Genomic DNA, 22,606 nt, shown 5'->3' on the forward strand with positions numbered 1-22,606 from the left:
CTCATCGGAGTCAAAGGTGTAAAAGGCCCCACACACCAGTGCAGGATACTGGACATTTGCCATCCTTGTAACTGTACATTGGATTGGTGGTTGCTCCTTTTACATTATGCCTTTGGTAACTATGCATTTATTTTTAAATAACTCAAGTAAGAGAGACCCCTAACAAATATGGTAAAATCCTTGTTTTTCCTGGTTACATGAAAAATGGAAGTGGAAGCTTCAGCCTACCAGATAGAGGATCTGAAGCTTGGAGAAAGTAAAGTAGTATTTCTACATAGCTCTGTGATTGTCTTTTCAATACCATAACTGACTGTGCAGCCATGGAGGCTGATCTCTGTTCTGGAGGGGTGTTTCTTTCTCAGTAGTAGCTGTAAAACTCCCAGGAGCAGTTACAGATTCTACCAGGTAAGTTGAAGCCAGCCAGACTCATGGAAATAACACTTAGTGATATCTGCTTGAAGGGTGCAGAAGTGGGAGTTTGATCTTTGTCTTATTGCCCCCAATTAGGCAAGGAAAGAATTTTTAAAAGTCTGTGTGACCCAAGGATTATGGGTCTCTGGGTTGCTCCACAGTTCAGCCAGGAAGTAAAGAAGTATTTGCTGAGTCAAAGTTTTCCCCTGCTCTTTCCACCAAAACAAATGGGTATATGAAGCTAAAGTTTTCACTGTCTTCAAGATTGAAGCCCTCCAGGAAATGGGCCTCTACTAAGAGGTTATACAGACCTTTATGATACTATGACTTCAGTTAACTTGGGTAGTCTCCAGCATGAGGTATATGGATGATTGTGGGAGAGAGAGGGTGGAAAGACGGAAAACAGAGATAAGATACTGAGTGGTGGTATGAAGTTGGCTTGCTCCACAACCCAAGAGACCAGAGATAACTTCTGGAAGATAGTTTTACAGGAAGAAAGTGAGATTCTGATGTACCAATCAGTTTTAAAAAACATTTCCCCAGTTTACCATAATATGAGGGATGTTTTAATACCATAAATATTTTGTGAATAGAATTCAAAATGTTGATAGTAGGCAACTCATTTGCAGTTCATCACAGAGTCATTATTTGTTTGCAAAGCACATCAATTGCAGTAAATTGCTATGCATATTATGACTCTTCAAAGTACTTTCTAACATTTTCAACAGAGCTGATTTAGAGCTCATCACAGATTCCTTTTCTGTTTCCAAATCGCATACATGGTAAAGAATTGCTAGAAGACAAGAACTGGTTATGCATATTATTAAAAGGGAACAGTTTAATACATTTTCTTTTAAAGTTTCCTAAATAGGAAAAATCATCTGTCTTCTTCATACATTAATTTAAGTGAGGTACTAACTGCATGATGAGGAAAAACTAAGTGATGCCAATTTGTAATATGCTAAGGGAAATAGAAACTATTAAAACAAAGACTTCCTCTAAAAACATAAATCCCTCAACAAAAGGGCGGGGGCGGGAGGAGGGAGTTCCAGTATATTTGCATGCGGTGTTTTAGTTTTATATATTGAAGGACTTTTAAATGTTTATCTTATCTATAGAACAATTGTGAACCATTTCATTTTTCACTGAATTTCCCTCTTTTTGTACATAATTGTTACGGTCAATGAATATTTATAGGTATTGAATATTTATAGTTACCTTTGGTAAAACAGAGTTTATTTGGAAAGTAGATTTTACATTGGTAGTAGGCAAACACAAGACTATATAGCCACTGTACACATGTAGGCAGACAACCATATTTACCTATTCTCCTTCCCCCTCCTGTCCAGGCTCAGGACAAATCCTGTCACCACTTTTTTTTTTTTTTTTTTTTTTAACATCTCTTTAATCTGCCTAGTCAGGTCTATTCCTACTGCTAAAATCTTGTTCAATTTGGAGAGTAGATGGGTAGGAAGAAGTCGTGGGCTGGCATGCCTGTGGAAGCAGAGTTTATATTGTGGTGTATTGTTTGCATAGCCATTCTGGTAGAGTTCTAAAGCCATTGGGTGCCATTTTGTAGGCATAGATCTTGCTGGACATAAGTAAAATTTGAGTGAAAGGTTAAACTGTAAACAAAGGTGGACAGGCCATATGATTTGAGTGAATCTGTAAACAAGGGTGTGACAGACTGTCCTGGAGACAGTATCTCCAGATCTAGTTGAGATAAGTGGGATAATTGATAAACTTGAAATGCAGATAAGGGAAGGACATAAACAACTGGTTCCTACATGATCCATACAATGTCCAAACCAATTAGATTCAAGAAATTCAGATGTTAGTAGTTAGGAAAAATGTATATAAACTGTGTGGTGTGTAACATAATTGGGATTGTGGTATCACCATGAAACTAAACCCCTTACATCTGGTCCTGGCCAGCATGAGCATGGATTTGTTACATGTCTAATAAAGTAACCTGAGTGATGAGCTGGAATTGAACTGAGTTTTTTGGGCTCCCAGAGAACTAGATGAAATGTTCTCCCAGAACTGGATGAGATGTTCTGGATAAGCCAAATGGAAAATCCCAACACATTTCAGACTCAGAATACACGTATGCATCCCATTTGGCATGTACTGGTCATGTTAAAAAGTCAGCCATATGCCTTTTTGATAATATGTACAGCATTTTTCAGATATAAAGTATCTATATATTTTATTATTACAGATAAATAACCACCAACTAGAAGATGATATGCACAGCCACGATTCACAAAAGAAAAAATAGGTGCAAGACTCTCATAAGCCACAGAAACATATTACTCATTGACAGAGTTAGCATGTTTGGCAAGCCCAAGGAAAAATAACCCAATAAAGTCAGAGACCCAAAAGATCTGGTTCAACACAGACAACTATGACTTAGTTTAAAACAACATAAATCAAGCCCTGAAAACATAAAGGTTCTCAGGTTTTGAAATAAATTAAAAAAAAAAATCAGCTGTGACCAAACACTTTGAAAAATGGTAATAAAAACTTCAGTCTCACACATTTTCAAAAAAATATATGAATATAATCATTTTAACAAGAAAAAACAACAACAACAACAAAACAGAGCAATTCCTTTGCTCTGTTCTAGCCTCTTTTCATCACTCTAGCATCAGAAAAGGGCGGAAAGTTGGTGTGAACCAGCAAGCTAAAATTCTAGTTCTGTGCCTCTTTAGGGAGATGCCAATGGTGTGTTTAGAATGCAGTGTTCTCTGGTGATCCCCAGTTGTTATAATGGCCCTTGGGGGCCACTACCAGTTGGTGCAGTTTGAAGCTTTGAGGCTGCTCTAAACGATATTGGCTTAGTAACAGAGCAGAATTGATTTCAGATATAAGGATTATGCCCAGCATTTGTAGTCAAATTCAATCTGTGCAGGTAAAGATAAAATTTACCTAGTTAATATGAATAAATTAGATGACAAAACTACAACAAAATTATTGGGGCTCAAATCTGCTCACATTCAAGTCAATGGGCCTGGTTCTGCTTTCACTCTGGTATAAATCATGAGCGACTGCAGTGATGTTACATTAGTGTGAAACCACTAGAAGACAGAGGAGAATTGCACTCATGTTTTGTTAATTCACATTAAATTTATCTCTGCTAAATAAGTCATTTTAATTTTTCTATCAACTTTAAAGGTGTGGTCATGTTATCATACACGGTCATTTTCTCACTGTCTTCCTAACATTTCCACAATTGCTTTGGATAATGGATAAAAAATGCAGCTCTTTAGTTTCTGGGTTTTAGCTAACGGCTCTTTTAGAAGCTGTTAGAAAAATGTAGTGCACCTGTGCTTCATTATTCACAGATTTTCTTAAGAAACAGTGTATTAAATTGTGACATTAAGAGTGAGATTATTCCCTGGCTCACTCGGTGCCAAGTCAGTCACTTTCATTCAATTCTTGTTAGAGTAAAAGCTAAGATAAAAATACAATTACTTTGTTAATTCATTTACATAGGTTTGATTTTGTAAAACATTAAGTATATAGCCTTGAAGTAAGTACTACAGGTGATTCTATGGTTTATGAAGAATTTGTTACATGAAAACAAAGAATAACACAGTGAAAAGCAAAAATGTTTTTTCACCACTTAGGAAACGTAAAAATGTCTGTTGGAAACTTCTCTAATGGATCATCTAGTACAGACTAGATGTGATTAACTTCCAGTTACCTTGATAGAGGAATGTACAGTCTAGCCTTAAATAATTGGCTCCATGCAGGTATTGGTTACACGGGGCAAACCACTTTAAAAAGAAAAAGATATATTTTCCTACCAAAGCACTAACATCATTTCCATTAATGTTATGCAACTTGTGTTTCTTTTATATTTTCCAATTAGGATTCAGCTTATTTCTATACTTCACTCTTTTTCTTGATAGCTATTTTCTTATAGCACAAGAGATCAACATAAAACTAAAGATCCAAATCTTGCTAGTTTTACTCATATACGCAAGATTAACAGAAGTAATCCTAGATAGACATTCCCAGGGATACTTACTTTTATATTTTTGTGTCTCATTTGTTCATCATGTTGTTTTTTCTGACAGCTAATGTGTAGCTAGAATCATTTCCATTTAAAATTGAAGTATAGAGTTTAATATTGTTAAAATGATACAAATAAATTAAACTATTTCCAATTAAGCATGTTTTTTGATATACACAGATTTAATTTGGCACAGGTTTATTTATAACGTTCTGAATTATTGTGGTTATTTTTCAAAATACTACAAACATTTCTCTGGCAGCAGCACAGGAAATAAAAAGGTCCCATGAGTACTTTATTGTGCTGCTTGACAAATCTATGCTTTGCTTAGATTTCTAATAAAAACAGAGGTTGCAGAATTTTCTCACATATTAAATAAAAGAAATCAAAGGAAAAGCAACAACATATTAATGGAGGTTGCAGAACTAAAAAGAAGTTAACAAAATTAGCTTTTTCATAAATATTTAAGTATTATGCCTTCATTCTTTTGCTACATGGCTATAAGTTTCACAACTTCACCAACAAAACCAAACACATTTAAAGCATACGGGTTAAATTTGTAATGAGCCTCATTAATTGTGCCTGTAATATTCAGAAGTGCATTCTGATGTGCAAAATGGGCAGTTAAGTAGGCAAATACAAACTGTGCGATATGCAATGCTATTATTTTAAATTAATTTTGTGAGAGCAAACAGGAACCCAAAAATGCTTTGCAAGTCCTGTTGAGGAGACTCATTAAAAGCATGTCACTAAATATATCAAACTTATTGCTAGATTTTATACAAAGACTAACTCAAAATATATTTTGTGTGGCACATGTACAAAGCAGAAGGAAAGTGCAAACAAATTCATAAGCCAAGAGAGTATTGAAATGGCCTGATTCCTAGAATGTACTAACTGCTTTGGGAGTTGAAAACATTCAACAACTTGCAGGCTAAGGCCCTAAATTAGCAAAGAAACTTCCCAGATCAGTTTCCTAAATGCTAAGTGATCTCCCTCGCAAACTAAATGAGTCAAATCTGTATGCTGAGCCTGACTTAGTCTACTGGCCCCTGGTGGTGGAAAGTCTGCCAGAGAATGGGAGCAGTGGAGCAGGCTGGCCACAATCCCCACTCCACTGGAGAGGGCCAGAGTCAGGCAGCACAGACCAGAAAGATGTGAAGGGGGTAGTGATAAAATCCTGGCTTCACTGAAGTTAGTAGCAAAAATCCTATAGGTTTCAGCAGAGTCAGGATTTCATCTAGGAAAAACATTAATTCGGTATAGCTCCTGGGCAGACCCTTCCAGCAGGGCATTTGTTATATCTGGACACGTCTGCCTACCCTGCTGTAATTTCAACAGGAGAGTAACAGATGTACTGTTACCACCCTCCTCCAAGGCTGATATTGTCCTCCAGTGAATGCAGAAAGATGCAAGTTTCACTATCTGCACCTTCAAGGTTTAATCAAGTTCACTATGTCTAAATAATGGAACAGATAACCATGATCTGGAACAAAACTGTGAAGCTGTGAGTTCTGAAGAGAGCCTAGAAGATTTTCTTACAAGAGGACCTACAGCCCATGGACCTCATACTATCCCCAAGAATTAAAATCACTTACCTCTTCTAGGACATCAGCAAGCTTACTGAGTATCTCTTCAGGAAGACTGTGGAATGTTGGAACACTGTAATATAAAATGGAAAAGAACTATTATTTAATTAATAAAGTTAGTTTATTTCATAAAGTCAGTTAATCAACAAGGTTGCACAAGTGCCAAACTACTCTATTATTTATAATCAATATGGACTCAATCTTGTCCTGTAGTTCCTAACATCAAGAACAGAATGTCAATTTTAGCTTGATAAGCATAACTCTTCAGGATTGATCATCATAAAAGCAGCATACACAGTGAATTCTTATTTCTCTTTGTCTCCTTGGTGTAATTTAGGCATTCAATGGTTACAGGACAGTAAGCTACATGGAATAAACATTTTGAAGCTAGGCCTTTCCTGTATAAGGTGAAATGTGAATATCTTCTGAAAAATTCATATTGGGAATCAGCTAAATGAAACTATGCTGCAAACTCTTCCGAGTGGCTTGTCTCCTTGACTGCCCCTGCTCTCACTTTCTTCTAAGTGCAGTTCCTATGCACACTTGAGCGAGCCACAACACCTGGGCCAAACTTTTCAAACACAAGAATTAAATGTAGGCTCCTAAATCTGAATTTTGGTTCCTAAATAATTAGGTTGATTTTCAAAATTGCTGATCACCCAGCAGCTCCCAATTCATGTCAATGAGAGCTACTACATGCTCCAAACTTTTGAAAATTAGCCCATTTATTTAGGAGCCAAAATCAGGATATAGGAGACTAATGTTAAGGTCTTATTTATGTAAATCTTGGCTCTGATTGCTGAGCAGGAGTAAACAAAAACATTAAAAAGGTGGCTCATTCCCACTACCATTTGTAATCCCTGGGTCCCTGGTTGTGACCTGTCTCTGCTCCCATCACACTATTTTTCCTTCATGTGAATCATATTCATTTCAGAGTGAGCACAGAGACGTGTCCACATTGGGATTATGTTTTAAATTATCTTTTAAACCACTTGAAATAAATTTCATATGATGTTTTTAAAGTGATACAATTTAAACCCTCCCCCACCCTGCTCTTCATTAACTTTGATTAACAGAATTTTCCAATGCTATTTTAGATTGAAACGTTAACACCATTGTAAAGCTTCACTGATAAATACATTATTCTTTGAATTAAATGCCAATTTAAAATATTTTTATAATCATACTAATTGACATATTAGTCTTCTATGTTCTCTTCATTTTAACAATATTTGTACTAGAGAGGGCTAGTAGATGTAGTAAATTATGGATAAAATTCATCCTGTGAAAAGGGCTTGCCCAAGGCCAATCATTTACATTCTACTTTAGCTGTCAGAACAGAATGTAGGTGGGAGATGAGCAGAGTATAGGCTTTGGGTGGGCCCTCTATACAGGGTAAATTGTACCCTAAATGAATTAGTCATTTTTGCCTTTGTAGATGTGGGTTCAGGCTTTTTTTAGATCACAGAAATAGAATTCTTTTATAGTGTAGAGAGCCAACAGAAGACCCTCTGCATCACAGAAACCCTCCACAAGGACTGTGCTGGGGGTTTGCTGGTAGGACAACCACACATGGGTGTCCGTCCACCGACATGAGGCACAGATTATTTCTTGGCAGCCCCATATAGTCCATTGTGGAAAGTCAAGGGGTAACCCAGAGACGGCCCAGGAAGGGACCAAAGATCCCAAAGTCCCAGTTCCCAATTATACTTGTTTTGAGTACCATAGCCACAGATTGTAGCCCACATTAGCAACCTAATGCTAGGGTAGGGGTGAAAGAGGCAGTTCTTGTTGCACATCAAAGTAGTTAAAGGTACTCAGCACCTCACAGAATTGGGCTCCTGTGAGTCCTCAGTCCTGCAAGGGAGTGAAGCATCCGTAATTCCCATGACTGTTTATGGGAGTTGTGGCTGCTAAATACTCCTAGGATACATCTCCAAATTAACAGAAGATTAACACTATTTATGGTAGTTTATAATATGCTCCATACCAAATAGTGACAGTATCATATATATTGGGGCCAAATCTCCTTCTCATGTGAAACTCCCAATGAACATTTTTGAGCACGTGTTTACCAGAATTTGTCCCTTTATGAGCTTAAAATTAATTTGTTCTATGACATGGTTTATAGTAAGTTCTTAAAGTAGACAGAAGCAGTCATTATTTATTAAATATTAGTAATAAGTATAAATTAACTGTGTATTATTAATTACTAATTGAGGCAAAACTGGCCACAGATTAAATCATGAGATAAATAACACGTACAACTGGTACTTGTTCCAAAGCCCACTGAAATCAATGAGAATTGTTCCATTGAATTCAATGGGCTTTGGATCACTTAGAAACTGAGAGCAATTTCCAAAGGCTTTAGCGAAAATCTAAATATATGAATCCCATCCAATCTATAAAAATAATGATGCAAAAGTGGTCAGAGTAATTAAGTTATTACTGTTCCAGTAATAAATACATTTTAAAAACTCTTAAATTTGCCAAGATGTAAGTCCAAGCTTCTGACATTCACAGTATTTTTTCTGCAAAACACTGTTTCTAATGGAGGTACGCTGCTGCTACTATACTGTGGACCAAAGTAAAGAGATGGGACAGAAATTATGTGTTGCCTTGATCTCCATGTATTACACACATTCATTATTCCAGCTTTACCATTCTCACAAGAAGAATCAGAAAGAATGAACTGATAGTGTAATATTTCCTACAAAAGATAGCTGTCCAAAATTTTGCACTGTAAAACTCCACCTAAATCAGAATTAGGGCAGAATTTAGCATGCCACATTTTTAATGAAAGTAATTTCCCTTTTAGGACACAGAACTATGCTACAGTGAAGGTAATAGATCCATTACAGTCTAAGTTGTAGAGAAAAGACCTTTATGAAGCCTGTTCCTTAAGCAAGTAAGAAAAATGGCTTTGTGTATGTTGTATCAGACAAACAATCTGAATAAACTAAATAGTCCTATTGTCAAAAGCTTAGGGCATGGCTACACTTGTAGATGTAGAGCGCTGTGAGTTAAACTCGCCTTCGGAGAGCGCAGTAAGGATAAGGAAAGCGCTGCAGTCTGTCCACACTGACAGCTTCAAGCACACTGGCGTGGCCACATTTGTGGCATTAGAAGTGGTGCATTATGGGCAGCTACCCCTGCATGCAAGTGACTACAATGTGCTTTTCAAATGGGGAGGTGGGGTGGAGTGTGACAGGAAGTGTGTTGTGTGTATGGGGGGAAAGAAAGAGTGGGTTTTTGGGGTGCTGAGAGTGTGTCAGCATGCTATCTTGTAAGTTCAGATCTCCCTCCCCCTCGCCTCTCTCTCACTCACTCAAAGCAAACAGTAAATGTTTGCTTTTTCTTGGAGCTGATAAGCAGCTGGCCTCTCTGAAATGGAGCTTTGAAAGGGCATTTCCACATTCCTGCAGCCGATTTCACAATAACAACAAGAGTGGTCACTTGACTTAAGGCGATTATGGGATGTTTCCAGAGGCTGATCACAGCACAGTAATGCAACACCTCATTCACACTGGCATTGTGACACTCCAGTGGGGGCGCAGCAAACGTTATTCCACTCGCCGAGGTGGAGTACCAGCAGCGTCGTAGCTGTGGAGTCAGAGCGCTCTACGTGCCTTGCCAGTGTGGACGGGGAGCGAGCTAGGGCACCCGGGGCTGCTTTATTGCGCTGTAACTCGCAAGTGTAGCCAAGGCCTTAGGGTACTTAAACAAATTAAGTTCACAACAGAAAAGGGTGAAGGAAGGACAAAAATGTTTAAAGCTTTTTCATTGCAATGGAGCAGATAATTAGACAATTAGAAATGTTGACAAAGCACAAGTCCCAAATTAATTATATCCCAGAATTACAAAATTAATATCTTAGTAAACAGAAAGCCTTTAGAAAGGATTTATGATAGCTCAGAAAGGACCAGGGCGCTTCTAAATGACTGTAGGGTGGCAATACAGTTAGCTTGTATTTACATTGTGGAAGATGCTCAGATACCACAATGATTGACAAGCTTATAAAAACTTAGAAAGAATATATTTATGAAACAGGATAGAAAAAACAATTATTGATCTGTGAGCCTGATTTTATGAGGATGGCAATGTGAGATGATGATACACTGATAAGGAACAAGATTATGAAGGTGAATAAGATTATGCAATGTGCAACATTATAAATGTATAACTCAGTATTGGATAATAAACTTGATACATAAGAAATCATGAATAACTCTTCCATTGATATTATCAAATTGATAGATAAGGAAAAACAATAGATATAGTTGGATTTCAGGAACATTTTTGATCCTCTTTTACCGGTATACTACAGATTTACTTACAAAGACCAATATTTTCAAGTATGAGCACCCTCAATTAGGCACCTGAACCCATATTTAGTCAACCATGTTTGAAAATTTTAGCTAAACTCTAAAAGAATAATATAGGCGAGGACTATGGCATTAGCAAAGAGATAAGAAAAAAGTGGTCATGAAGAGAAAGATATATAGTAGAAAGATAATAACTGGGTTTGATACAAGGCTTAATATTAATATTAATATTTTCTAACTTTTTACATATGTTTTTAGAAGGCTGCAAGTAGAAAAAAAAACTTATTTTTGTTGATTGCTTAAAATTGGAGAAGGCAAAGTCTGAAAATATGTAAAACAGAATAAACATTATTCTGGATGTAATGTTAATTTATAAAGAAAGATCTGTTATCTTCAGAAAAAAAAAGATTAGAATGCAAGCTCATAAAGTAAGATCTTAAATGGAAAGGCATCAGTTCATGCTAACTAGGGGAATGACACCTAGTTGAGGTCACGAAATTCAACACACTTGCAGAACCTAATCCCAACCTCTTTCACTTGCCTGTTTTCTGTAGATATTCTCCCCACAGAGCAGGAGAAATTTGATATCCCTCTCCTTTCCCCCTTCCCTCCAGTGTCTAAGAAGCTTTTGAAGGCCAGGGATCTTCTGGATCAGCTATCTAGAAACAAATGCTACTGATTCTCCTTGGACTCCAGAGATGGGTTTCTGAACCACAAGGTTCTTCTTGGCCATCCACGTAGAAGCAAATGGACTCTCACCTCCCACCTCATGGACTCCTCCAGCAGGCTGTCTCATCATTATAGCAGATTGGCAATGCTCATTCAGGTACATTCATGTTTTCCCCTGAACTATTTACCGTGAACACTATTTTTTCCAGTTGACTTAGGTTATATCACAGTTTATCAACATCTATATGGTGCTACATAAGGCAAAGCTGGAATGCTCTTAGAGGTACTCACTCTATCTGTCCCTAATGAATGCTAATACTTGATTAGGCTGATCCTTCATTACTTGCATACCCCAAAATCTAATGGAAATCATTGTTCAGAGAACGGAGATGGGACCCCTGCATAGTAACTAATTTTCAGACTAGTGGTTAAGAACTGGAGGAGTGAAGTTGTACATAACCAGTTCAGTGGCAATTTCAAAAAGTATGCAGCAAACTAATAAAGACAGCAAAAGAAGTGGTTATCAATTCAAACATATCCATAGCAAAGTTTGTATCAGAGCTACTAATTCCGTTTTTATGTTAAGATCATCAATTTTAATTTCCTGGATTTTTAATTAAAACTGTGCTGACTTGCATAGTTTTTACCTATTCCTCATTGTTTATATGCCAAGTCCTGTAGTCAAAGATATTTATAGAAAATCTTTTATACATCTTGTATAGGGTTTTTGGATAAGAGACTTTGTTCAATCCCAGATCCAGATTCTCAGATGCTGAGCACGCACAGCTTTCTTTGGCATCAGTTGTAGAAGTGAGAGCACAGCACTTTTGAAAATCCATCCCCTAGTGTCTGCTCTACATGACATCAGGTTACAATGCACATGACCATTTTAGGCATTAATAACTGGGGATAGATATTGTTGCAGAGCCGACACTAGCAGACCTGGTGGATTGTTGATGCTTGAATATAAAATTCTGCTTGGGTACTTCAGTTCTGAACCATGGTAGGAAACCATAGCATGCAACATAAATGACCTTCCTGAAAAACTTGACACCAATTCCAATTAATAGATGCCTTTAAGCTAAACATTTCAAGGCAGTGGTGGTGTGTGATTAAGAGTTACATTTACAAAATGCCAACTGAGTCTGGGAATCTAAGCAGGAGGAGCTGCAGCTTTTTATTCAGAAATGTCAGCATATGAAATGTTGGCACTGACAAGATGTTACACCTCTGTATGTATTTCTACCTGGTTAGTTTTTTCATCATTCAAGACAGGAATTTGAAGGAAGGAAATGGACTTTTAACAAAAAATGCCAATAAACCTTGGTCTTTTCCCAATGTGCAGATTATGCTAAACTTTGTCAAAATGATGACTGAATTAATAGAATAGACAGCAATTGTTGCCATTATTGAAGCTATGATGAACACCAGTATTTAAATTCCTTTAGTCTTCTTGACCAAATGATTTTAGGTTTTAAGTCTGGGTATGCACAGAGAACTGAATTGGTTGTGTTGGCTGATAATTTCCTCCTAGTGGTGAATGAAGTTCAAATGTCCATGAAGACATTTTGGTCCATCTGCTGTCTTCAGAACCATTAACCACAACGTGTTGTTTGATTGCCAATACACCCTGCAGGGTAGATGGCTTCTCCATTAGCTGATCTTTTCTTTTTGAAAGATCCCAGGAGTAGTACCGTGCTACTATTCATCAGCTCTGAGGATTTTTTAATATGGCATTCAAAGGGTTTCTTTGTCCCCACCCGTTCAACACATCTGTACAAAGAAATCTTGGATTAGTGCTGCGATGCAACAAAACAGGCTGAGGACATGCTTGTAGGTTGAGGAACAAACAAGAAGAAACAGAGAAGGCTGTTTTGGCTCCCTTGTTTGTGACCTGGGTTAGGATGACCAGATGTCCTGATTTTATAGGGACAGTCCCAATTTTGGGGTCTTTTTCTTAAATAGGCTCCTATTTCCCCCCCCCCCCAATCCCGATTTTTCACATTTGCTCTCTGGTCACGCTAACCTGGGTTCATGTGGCTATCAAACTCCTTCTGGATGTTCTGATATCAGATACCTAAGATTCCTATTTTTTTCTTTTGGGTTACTGTTATGTGCTCTGCATTGAAGTGTAGAATATAGAAGGCTGCTTGCTTTGTAGTGCCTATTACAGAAATCATACTACACCTTGCTCAGAGGCTGGCAATGGCTTCCACTTCATTCTGGGTGTAATTCAAAGTGCTGTTTTTGACCTATAAAGCATTTAAATTGTTTAGATTCCAAGAGACAACCTATCTCTGTGTGTGGTGTCAAAGCAGTTGAGATCAGCTCAAGCAGTCACTGCATGGTTTAAACTGGTGTAGGCTGGAAATAGGGTATTCTTTGTCAGATGCCCTTGACTAACTTCCCTTCTCAATTCAAGAAAGAAAAAGTCTATTGACTTTCAAGAGCATGCTGCAAAACCTGCAAATCTTTTTTTCCTAAGCTTTTGAAAGGAGGGTATGTATAGCATTAGTGTGTATTACAGACAGTCCTAGAGGGTTAATTACGAAAGGAAGACGTCATAATTTCCCATTGGTTTATATTGTAATAAATGCAATTGTTGTTACAATAGGTTCACCTAGGCCACATAGTTAGGTGCATTTTAAATCTCAAAATAAATCAATACAAGGAAATAAAATTGCAGTCTGTGCTCATTGCCTGAAACTAATTTTTGTATCAACACTCTGCATTGAGGATCAAAGTATCTTAAGGTGCTTATCCTTTCTTCACAGCATTGAAAATGCTTTCCCCACTATTGCCAAAAGGGCATTGCCTTTCTGAGCTCAAAGACTTCAAGATAAATATTGCCGAGTAGAATCTGACACTTGATTTAGGTTACTGGCAAAAAACTACATTCTAAAGAACTCGAGCTAGAAATGCCATCCAACTGGCAGCTGTCCAGTTGTCTGCAAGTAGTGTCAAGGAATAAATTGCTGGCACAGTCATCCTCATGATAAATCATGGCCTTAAAATGAGAAGGAAATAACTTGAGCTGAACCTTACCCACTGAAGTCTGAAAACATACATTTACTGTGATATCCTCGATCTAGTGTTCCTTCTGCCTTCTGGAACTAGTGTATCAAAGCAGCACACCACACGCAATCCAGCTGGTGTCTGCACAGACCTAAAACTACCTTCTCCATTTTTACCTCTGTTCTTTTTTTATTTACTTTTTACCTGCTTACCTGATCTGCTTGTACAAAATACTTTTGAAAAATAATCAAGGAAGTTATCTGTAGAATATTGGCACCTTTTTCAATGGAAAATAGTCTTGTAGAGACTTAGCTTCTACTTTTACCTTGCGGGCCAGATTCTGTCATTTTTACACATATTGTCTGGTATGTGTAACACAATCCAACAGAAATAAGTGGGACTGTTTGCGGAGTAAAGTATAACCCAATGCAAGAAAGGCTGATAGAATCAGGCCCTTATTTTCATAGCTGCCAAAATCTGTGCTGTTCCATGTGGGACATTCCATGTAAACATTTAAAGAGACAATGTACATATTTGTAAGAAATTTGCATATAACTATACACTTCAGATTATGATCAGTACATCCCAGTTTTGGGTAGGATATGGAAATCATTGTCGCTATGGTGGATGGGAGGCTGGGTGGGTGCATCTGTGCTGGAGGATGTTTGGAAGTTCTAGGTAGTTGAGTGCATGCTGAGAGGTGTCTAGGGGATGCTAGAATGTCTGGGTTGGGTGGGGGTTGGGTTGTCTGGAGGCTGAACCTAGCTGATGGGGAGCCAGCTGGGGATGGCTAGAGGGAGCCTGGTGGGGATGTCCAGGGAGGAGGAGCTGGGGTTTGACCAGGACTGGGTGGAAGTGTCTGGGAGGAGAATCTGGATCCAGGCCTAGTCCCCTTACCTTCTGTCACCACTCATGCTTGCTTTTGGATGCTCCTGCGGCCTCCAATTCTGGCTGCTCCTTCCCTGCTCTAACCTAGTAGGTGGAGCTGCAGCCCCTGGTAGCTGGCAGTAGCAATTACAGGCCATCCCTACTGCCCTGCTTATAGGTCAATATCTCAGCCTAGTTGTGGGAATGTGTGAAAGGGCTGCCAAGTATGTGAGTATCACATGAGATATTTGACTCATGGCAGCCCTGTGTTGTCAAATGTCATACTGAAATACAGCATGAACATAATGCAACATGACTCCTCCTTTCTATCAACGTCAGAGATATTCTAGGAAGGGTGGAAGAGAGGAGGTAGTAAATGGGCATGGAATGGCAAAAACAACCCCATAATAAGATGAATTAAGATTTGATCTCAGCTCTCCAAAGACTCCATATATACTCTATCACAATTATGACTGATAAGACAAGGCTAGTCTTCCTGCAGCAATTCACAGTATATTTTACTTTGCTTATAAAGAAGCATAGAAAAAAGACAAAGAAATGTGGGGCTTCTAAGCTCACACATTAATTACAGTGGCATCTGGTTTGGGGGATCTGCTCAATACCACCACTTTTAGGAAAGGAGAATTTATTTGCTCTGTGATTGTCGCAGATGACCTGCCTGCTGTGCTAAAGCTAAAATGGCACTAAAATCATTCACACTCATTCATCTTGAAGAGAATGAAAATGAAAAGGCTACAAAGCCTTTTAAGCTCTGCCAACCATAACATAGACATTACTCTGGTAAATAAACTACTTCCATTACTGAAAGTGGTTCATACTAACTTTTCTCTCCAAAAACAATTACCTATGTATCTACTAAAGACTGTAACATGTAGAAAAGTGTGAAGGATGAAATAATTAGATGAACTGCTGCACTCATTTTTATTTTAGTAGGAGACTAATGAAAGGAAATGAGAGTGAAAGCCTACATTCTTCTTCTTAGAACTCTTCTTCTACACCCTGCGGTGAAAAGATAATACCTAGATTGACAGATGGATTACAGTGGCCAATAGACAATGTGTTGAACAAATATTGATAATTTAAAGCACACATATTTTATTATGAAAGCAGTGTGCATTGACTATGGAACAAGCATTGTTCCCCTTTCCACAGGCAAAGAGGACCCTGACAGCAGTTGAACCAATGTGGTTCAATCGTATGCATGTCTTTATGGACCAGATATGAGGAGTTTATACAGAGTCATTGAAGCATTTAATTATTGTGGAAGAGAGTTCTATCGGAGGTTCAAACACACAGTATTATTTTGACTGCATTGAGGATGAGGCAGGCTAGGGGAAAGGTCAGTCGATTCACATTTATGTCAATCCGATGGTCATTGGCAGATGTTGTAATAATCACAGGGCAGATATTGTAATACTAGACTCTACTTTTCAAAACACGAGTTATTGTGATTAATCACCCTAATTTGGTCAATAGAGTTCTAACTTTTAATAGGCCGCTCAGGTATTCTCTTTTGTCAGAAGTTAATTTTGTTTTTCTTCCTGAGTCTGTCTTTCTCTCAACCCTGTCTCCGCCTGACAGTGGCTCATTATGAAAGGCAGCCCTCTCTCTACATCTCATTTTGAAATTCTAGGGCAGGTAATGCAATTTTTTTAAAAAACCACAGCTGCTATCATGTCCAAAGGGGGAATAATAGGCAGGTATATAAACCCATTAATCCGTTTTTCATGCATTTCATGTCTAATAATCGAGAAAGACTATTTCTGAGTAACAGTTAGAAATTCCCAGGAGTAGTCTCATTAGTGAAAGGACAGTAGTTTTCAAAAGTATCCAAAAATTTTGATCAATTTTTGGATGCCCAATTTAAGACACCTAGGGGTCTGATTGTACGTATGCCTTTCTTTTCCACGATCACCACATTTCAGAAGTCAGTCATAAACCATTTTTTTCTGTGGCCCAGTACAATTAGCTGCTATTGCATCAAATTGAGTTTATCTTTTAAATGCTCCATAAATAATCAAGGCTAAGTAAAATATGGCCCATGGGTAAAATGGTTTTAAAAGATCATAAAGGAATTTGGTGCTGAAATCTCACTGAGATCGAATATGTTGGGCATCTAACTCCCTTAGGCACCTTTGAAAATCCTGGCACAAAAAATGTTGAAATGAGGATGCAAAATTGTATTAGATTAACCAGAATTCCTTCTTATGACACTGAAGTGAACCAAAACAAAAAACAAAACCACTTCTTTGTAGCAATAGATTAGATAATGTTATGATGTGCTTTGATTTATCTCCTTAGTGTCAGTAGATGCTAAAACTATAAAGGAAAGGAATTTTTCTAGGATTATTTCTAAATTTTGTACTTAAAAAGTCATTAAAGAGTGGTTAGTATTTTGGAGGCACAGTGCATGTAAGTTTAAAGAAATGATAAGTTATATGTATTTGTGGACCATTTATGTTTCCCAAAATTAGATGCTCAATTTAAATTGGTTTAAGATATTGTCAACATCTAATCTCAGTCTAATGGATATATCTACTACACTTGACAGTAAATTGCCATAATAACATCTTTTTTGTGAAGACAGTGACAATATTATTTCCACAGTGCACAGAGAAGCTATTTGTCATGCTATTTTCATTGCTCTAATACTATCCCCGTGTTGTTGTTGATATTTTGCTTTTCCAATGTCACTGAAGGGATATTTTCCATGCATTTTTCCCAGAATTATATATATATATATATATAGGAGCAATGTCTTGAAAAATGTATATATATATTACAAATTCACAGTTGTGGACTCAGACTCAAAAGTACTGCAAAGCTGTTGAAACCAAAGTGAGTTCCAAAGGGAGCTGCAGTTTGATTCAACATTTCATAGGATCAGACTCTTCATTTGAAAAAAAATATATATTTCTCCAGGAAGTTCTGGTAAATCGACAGACTATATTATTGGTAAAGCAAATGTGAGAAAAAATGTGTCTCTATATTTTCAAAATGACTCCAAGAATGGTCAGAACAGCATGTTGTAACAATGAATGAGAAAATGATACTCGTAATATGCCTTGCACAGTTGTAACTATTCTTATTAGGGAACAACACAGAGCTTGTATGGGTTACCCTCAGTTTACCAATTGTACTACATGCTAAATTGCCAGAGAACTAGTTTCATGAATGAACTTGAGTTTCTTGCGCACTAAACCAGAACATTTTATGTTAATTAAATGCCGTGGGTAGGGTGACAATAACAACTCTCATACAAATACAAGCACTTTGATCTATGTAACATCACTGGTAATGGCCTTAGAGGAAGCTACTTAGTACACTCCTCACCAGACAATAGTTAGTTTTATATAGTTACAAAGAAAAGAGGTGTAAAAAACCAAGACGTTCCTTGTTCCTTTCCATTGCACTACAATAAAGCAACCAGATTTCTGTAGACTCATCCAAAAAAAGAGCAGATGTTAATATACACGTTTGTTCTGTATCTCTAGAAAGCCTAACAGATGTGTTCAGAGGCCCTTCTGCTTACACACGGTCTTTGTGAAAGCAATGAATATTTCAATAGGTGTTGCAAGATATCCAAAACGTCATTGCTAGAAATAATTACTATGCCACTAACCTATCAGCAGAAATCAAATGCATCCTCTTAAATTTCTAACTAGCACCACCACAAGGACATCTTAAACAGTGTGCTTTAATAATTGATCCTTGCTTTGAGATACAGAAGGAATGCTGACTTCAAGAGTTGCCCTAGGCAATAATATACTGGCAGCAAGTCCCTGACTATTTGAAAAATAGTGTCAGTGTCTTTGCTGTGTGCTCATTTGCTGGTTTTAGAGGTAGTAATGGAAAAGACATTACTGACCTTTAGGTTGTAATTCAGGACATTTACCTTGTGTGATGTTTTAAAACTAAAATGGTTTGTCTTCTTAATTCACTGTTTATAGCTGCTTTTATTAGTATTATTATTGAGACAGATCCTACAGACCCTAATCTTTACACAGACAAAACTCCATTTGAAGGTAAGTAGATTTTTGCCTGGATGAAGACTGAGTAAAGACTGCTGGATGTGGTCCATTTTTAAAGTCAATTTATGGTGTATAGCACCTTTTATAAGATTCACAGCACTTTACAGAATTATGAGCTCTCACACAAACCATTATCTCTTACAGAAGGAGGAAAATTATTGGGGAAACCAATTAATTCTGCCTGCAGAGAGAGGTTTGTAAGGTGGGCCGACAGTGTGTGGCCCTCCAATTACATCTTTTCTATGTTATTCCCCAGGAATTGTTTCAAAATAGATAATCAAGGAGCAGTGCTGCCATTGGCATGCTACCCATGTCTGAACTCTTCCACGTGTTGACAAACAGTTCAGGAGTTAATGATGAAATTGTAGACATTAAATCACACTGAACTATCGAATAGAAATTCTGTAGCTGATGCTGTTTAGGAAGGTTGATCCTCAGCTATACTCAACCTCTCTGGATGGACACCACCTCCCAAATGCCATGGAGCCTCAGTAATGCAGTGTTTTGGGGCACTTGAGGGATGGGAGGGAATTAGAGATAGGTGGGAAATGATTTGTGATTTTGAAAATTTTTCCGGTTCTGCATCAGGACAAAACTGAGATCTTTTGAAGTTTTTCATCAAAAATGAGAGAGACAAAAACCAGCCCCCACAATCCAAAATAGCCAGTGCTATGGTAGTTAGGACACTCAGCTGGGATGTGGGAGACCCAGGTTCAAATCACCGCTTTGTGTAAGTCAGACCAAGGACTTGAACTGGATCACCCTTATTCCAGCTGAGAACTCTAATACCAGGCTACTCAGTGGCAGGTGGTCAGCATGGACCTGAGAACCATTCAATGAAAGTTTTGTCAAATCTGGCACATTCCTGCAAAAAGTTTCGGTTTAATCAAAACAGCATTTTCTGACAAAAAACCTGTTTTGCTGAAAACATCCTGACCAGATCTAGTGTGAATACTGCTGCTTTGGCTGCACTCCCCCAGTCCTTTTGTGTACAAGGTCAACTTGGCCAGTATCTGTGCTACCCTAATCTCTTCTATGCCTTAAAGTTGTGGGTATATTATGGTCCTGTCAACACATCAAAGTCACTTCACTTCATTTCATTAAATCAGCACTGACTGAGGCACTCAGGAAGTCCACTGAAATGTGGGACACTGGCCAGGAAAGGAGCAGTTTAGATGCACCAGAGTCCTGCTGCTAAGAGAACCATGGATGGCTTGGGACTGTGAGGCAGTGCAGAGACGTGCTGCCTCCACGTAAGTAGCAGCTTTACACCTATTTCAGTGGATAACCCTAGTTTAGGGGAAACAGTAGGAAGTCTCTCCAACTCTCTTCTCCCTTTTTTTCTTTTCTATATAATTGGCCTGATCCCATATTGCAATGGTTCTCAAACTTTTGCAGAGGTGACCCCTTTCACACAACAAGCCTCTGAGTGTGACCCCCCCCCCCGTTATATTTTATATTTAACACCATTATAAATGCTGGAGATGAAGTGAAGTTTGGGGTGGAGGCTGACAGCTCACGACCCCCCAGGTAATAACCTCGCGATCCCCTGAGGAGTCACGACCTCCAGTTTGAGAACCCCTGCCATATGGTTTATATTCCTGTAGAATACATTTCATCCCTTCCACTGAGTTAAAGAAAGTAGAAGAACAATTTGCTTCTCTACTGCCTGTAATTACAATATTTTTTTATCCTGCCAGCATAATCCTTACTCCTCAGGTGTCTAACATTATCAGTGGACAGTATGCCTCCATTGTGTTACATTATATTTCCAGTATAAGGAGTTTAAAGCAACAACAACAAAGAAAAAGATGTCATAGTTTCTATTAAAGAAATAATTGGATAAGCTTAGGGTATTCAAAATAAAGTTTGTAAATTCAATTTCTTTGAAAACACAATTTAAATACAGCTACAAAACATTATAAATAAATAAAAAGCAAAGAAATTGTTAACTGGAAAAATATATGTAGGAATGCCTGAAATGCAATTTAAATTATGAAATGAAACTCTCCATTCATCTAGCATCAATCACTTTTCCAAATATTTACTTATTCATTGCTTTCAACATGGATAATTTATTTAAAGGACACGAAGAACATCAGATCTCACTTGGGTGCATTGCATCGATTTTGCCTAGACCAAGTCTGCCATCCCTCCCTTGAAAGGAAAAGATGTATAATTCTAAATTCTACCCAGTGCATGTTATTTTTTCCCATTACCTCACTGACGTCAACAACACAGATCTTACATTGTTTTTATTACACAGTTCTGATATTAACACATCAAAACCAAGCAATTGAGAACTAGATATAACTGTCTATGACAATTATTAGAGAAGCTTTTAAATCAAGCAATTCTATTTAGAGTTAATGGATTATTAGTCTACAGATTACAAAACACAAGTGTATTTCATAAATACCTCTCAGCATATGCAACTACTATTTCAATCAATTTCTTTCTGGCTGAGCAGACTAAGAGAAGACTCTTTGATGTCCATTTATATTGCTTTTCCTTGGCTGAACCTGTAAAGCTTTTCCCCTTTTTTTGTTTGTTTTTGTTTCCAATGAGTGGTACAACCTAATTTGAGAGTTCTGGAATTTTTAATAGGTATTTCTTCAGTATGAATCAAGAAGGCTGATATTTACATAGGGAGACAATAAACATAGTAGGTAGCAGTTTAAAAAAAAAAAAAAACCTCCTGTTGCAGATAGGATGTAAGCAGAATGCAAACCTGATTCTGAAATTAGCCTCCAAGTGCTTCAATGAAGCATACGTTACAGGGGCACTGATTTACAAAGTAAGTAATTACATTGACTTTCAACACTGAATTTCTGGCTTTGCATGGGTGCTTAGTGTTCTAATTTCTAAATATCCCTCCAGGGCTATACACCAGGCTCTTTTATATACTGGTATATAATTTGGGGGGAAGGGGGGAAGAGTCATATTATATACTATATACATGTACCATAGCAAGAAAAGTGTTATGGTGCCTAAAACCCAGACAGCCATTCTGTCAGATATGACTATTACTACAATTTATATACACGGCATGGGAAAATGTGCTAAGACCCTTTTCAGAATTAAACAAACAAACCAAAATCCCACAGTCCCTGCCCCAAAGAACATATTAGCTAATTGGGAAGATACAAGGTTTTTTTCTTATTCCGATTTACACAATAAAGTAATGCTTTTTTTGTTTCATCCCACTCTTCATCTTCCTGGACCTTGGGGTGAATTCTGAAATCCCTCTTTGGACAGCAGTTTAAGAACATATTATGATTATGAGCTACTCTCAGCTTGTACCATGGAATACTGATAAGTGTTGCATCTGCTTGTACCTGTTTATAGTGTAAGCTTTTTGGGGCAAGGATTCTATTAGTTGTTTGACACATTCTACTTACTGTAAAGGAGTGTGTACATTTATATTGCTATATATATATTAAACAGTAATATATAGAAGCGACTAATGTTAATGTCATGATAGATGGCATGTAATGCAAAATATTAACTTGTTTCATAACAAATTCTCATTATTATGGTAACAATATCTGAAAACGGCCATAGACTTAACACATTTCCTAATGATAGTTCTAAATAAATTGAGCTCACCTGTGCCTTTAAGCCACTGGCTTCTCGTATGGGCAGATTTCCAGGGGA

General features: G+C 37.6%; 1 protein-coding gene across 2 annotated transcripts in view; it reads right to left on the reverse strand.

Moving 5' to 3' along the window:
* Window positions 1-22,606, reverse strand: part of PRKG1 (protein kinase cGMP-dependent 1) — a 925,158-nt gene that overhangs the window by 263,541 nt on the left and 639,011 nt on the right. For both annotated transcript variants that reach the window (XM_054034323.1, XM_054034322.1), the window contains exon 5: window positions 6,031-6,094. In XM_054034323.1, coding sequence (XP_053890298.1) covers window positions 6,031-6,094 — 64 coding nt within the window. The remainder of the gene's footprint in view (window positions 1-6,030; window positions 6,095-22,606) is intronic.

This window comes from Malaclemys terrapin, chromosome 7 (assembly GCF_027887155.1).
Source record: "Malaclemys terrapin pileata isolate rMalTer1 chromosome 7, rMalTer1.hap1, whole genome shotgun sequence".
Taxonomy (NCBI): Eukaryota; Metazoa; Chordata; order Testudines; family Emydidae; genus Malaclemys; species Malaclemys terrapin.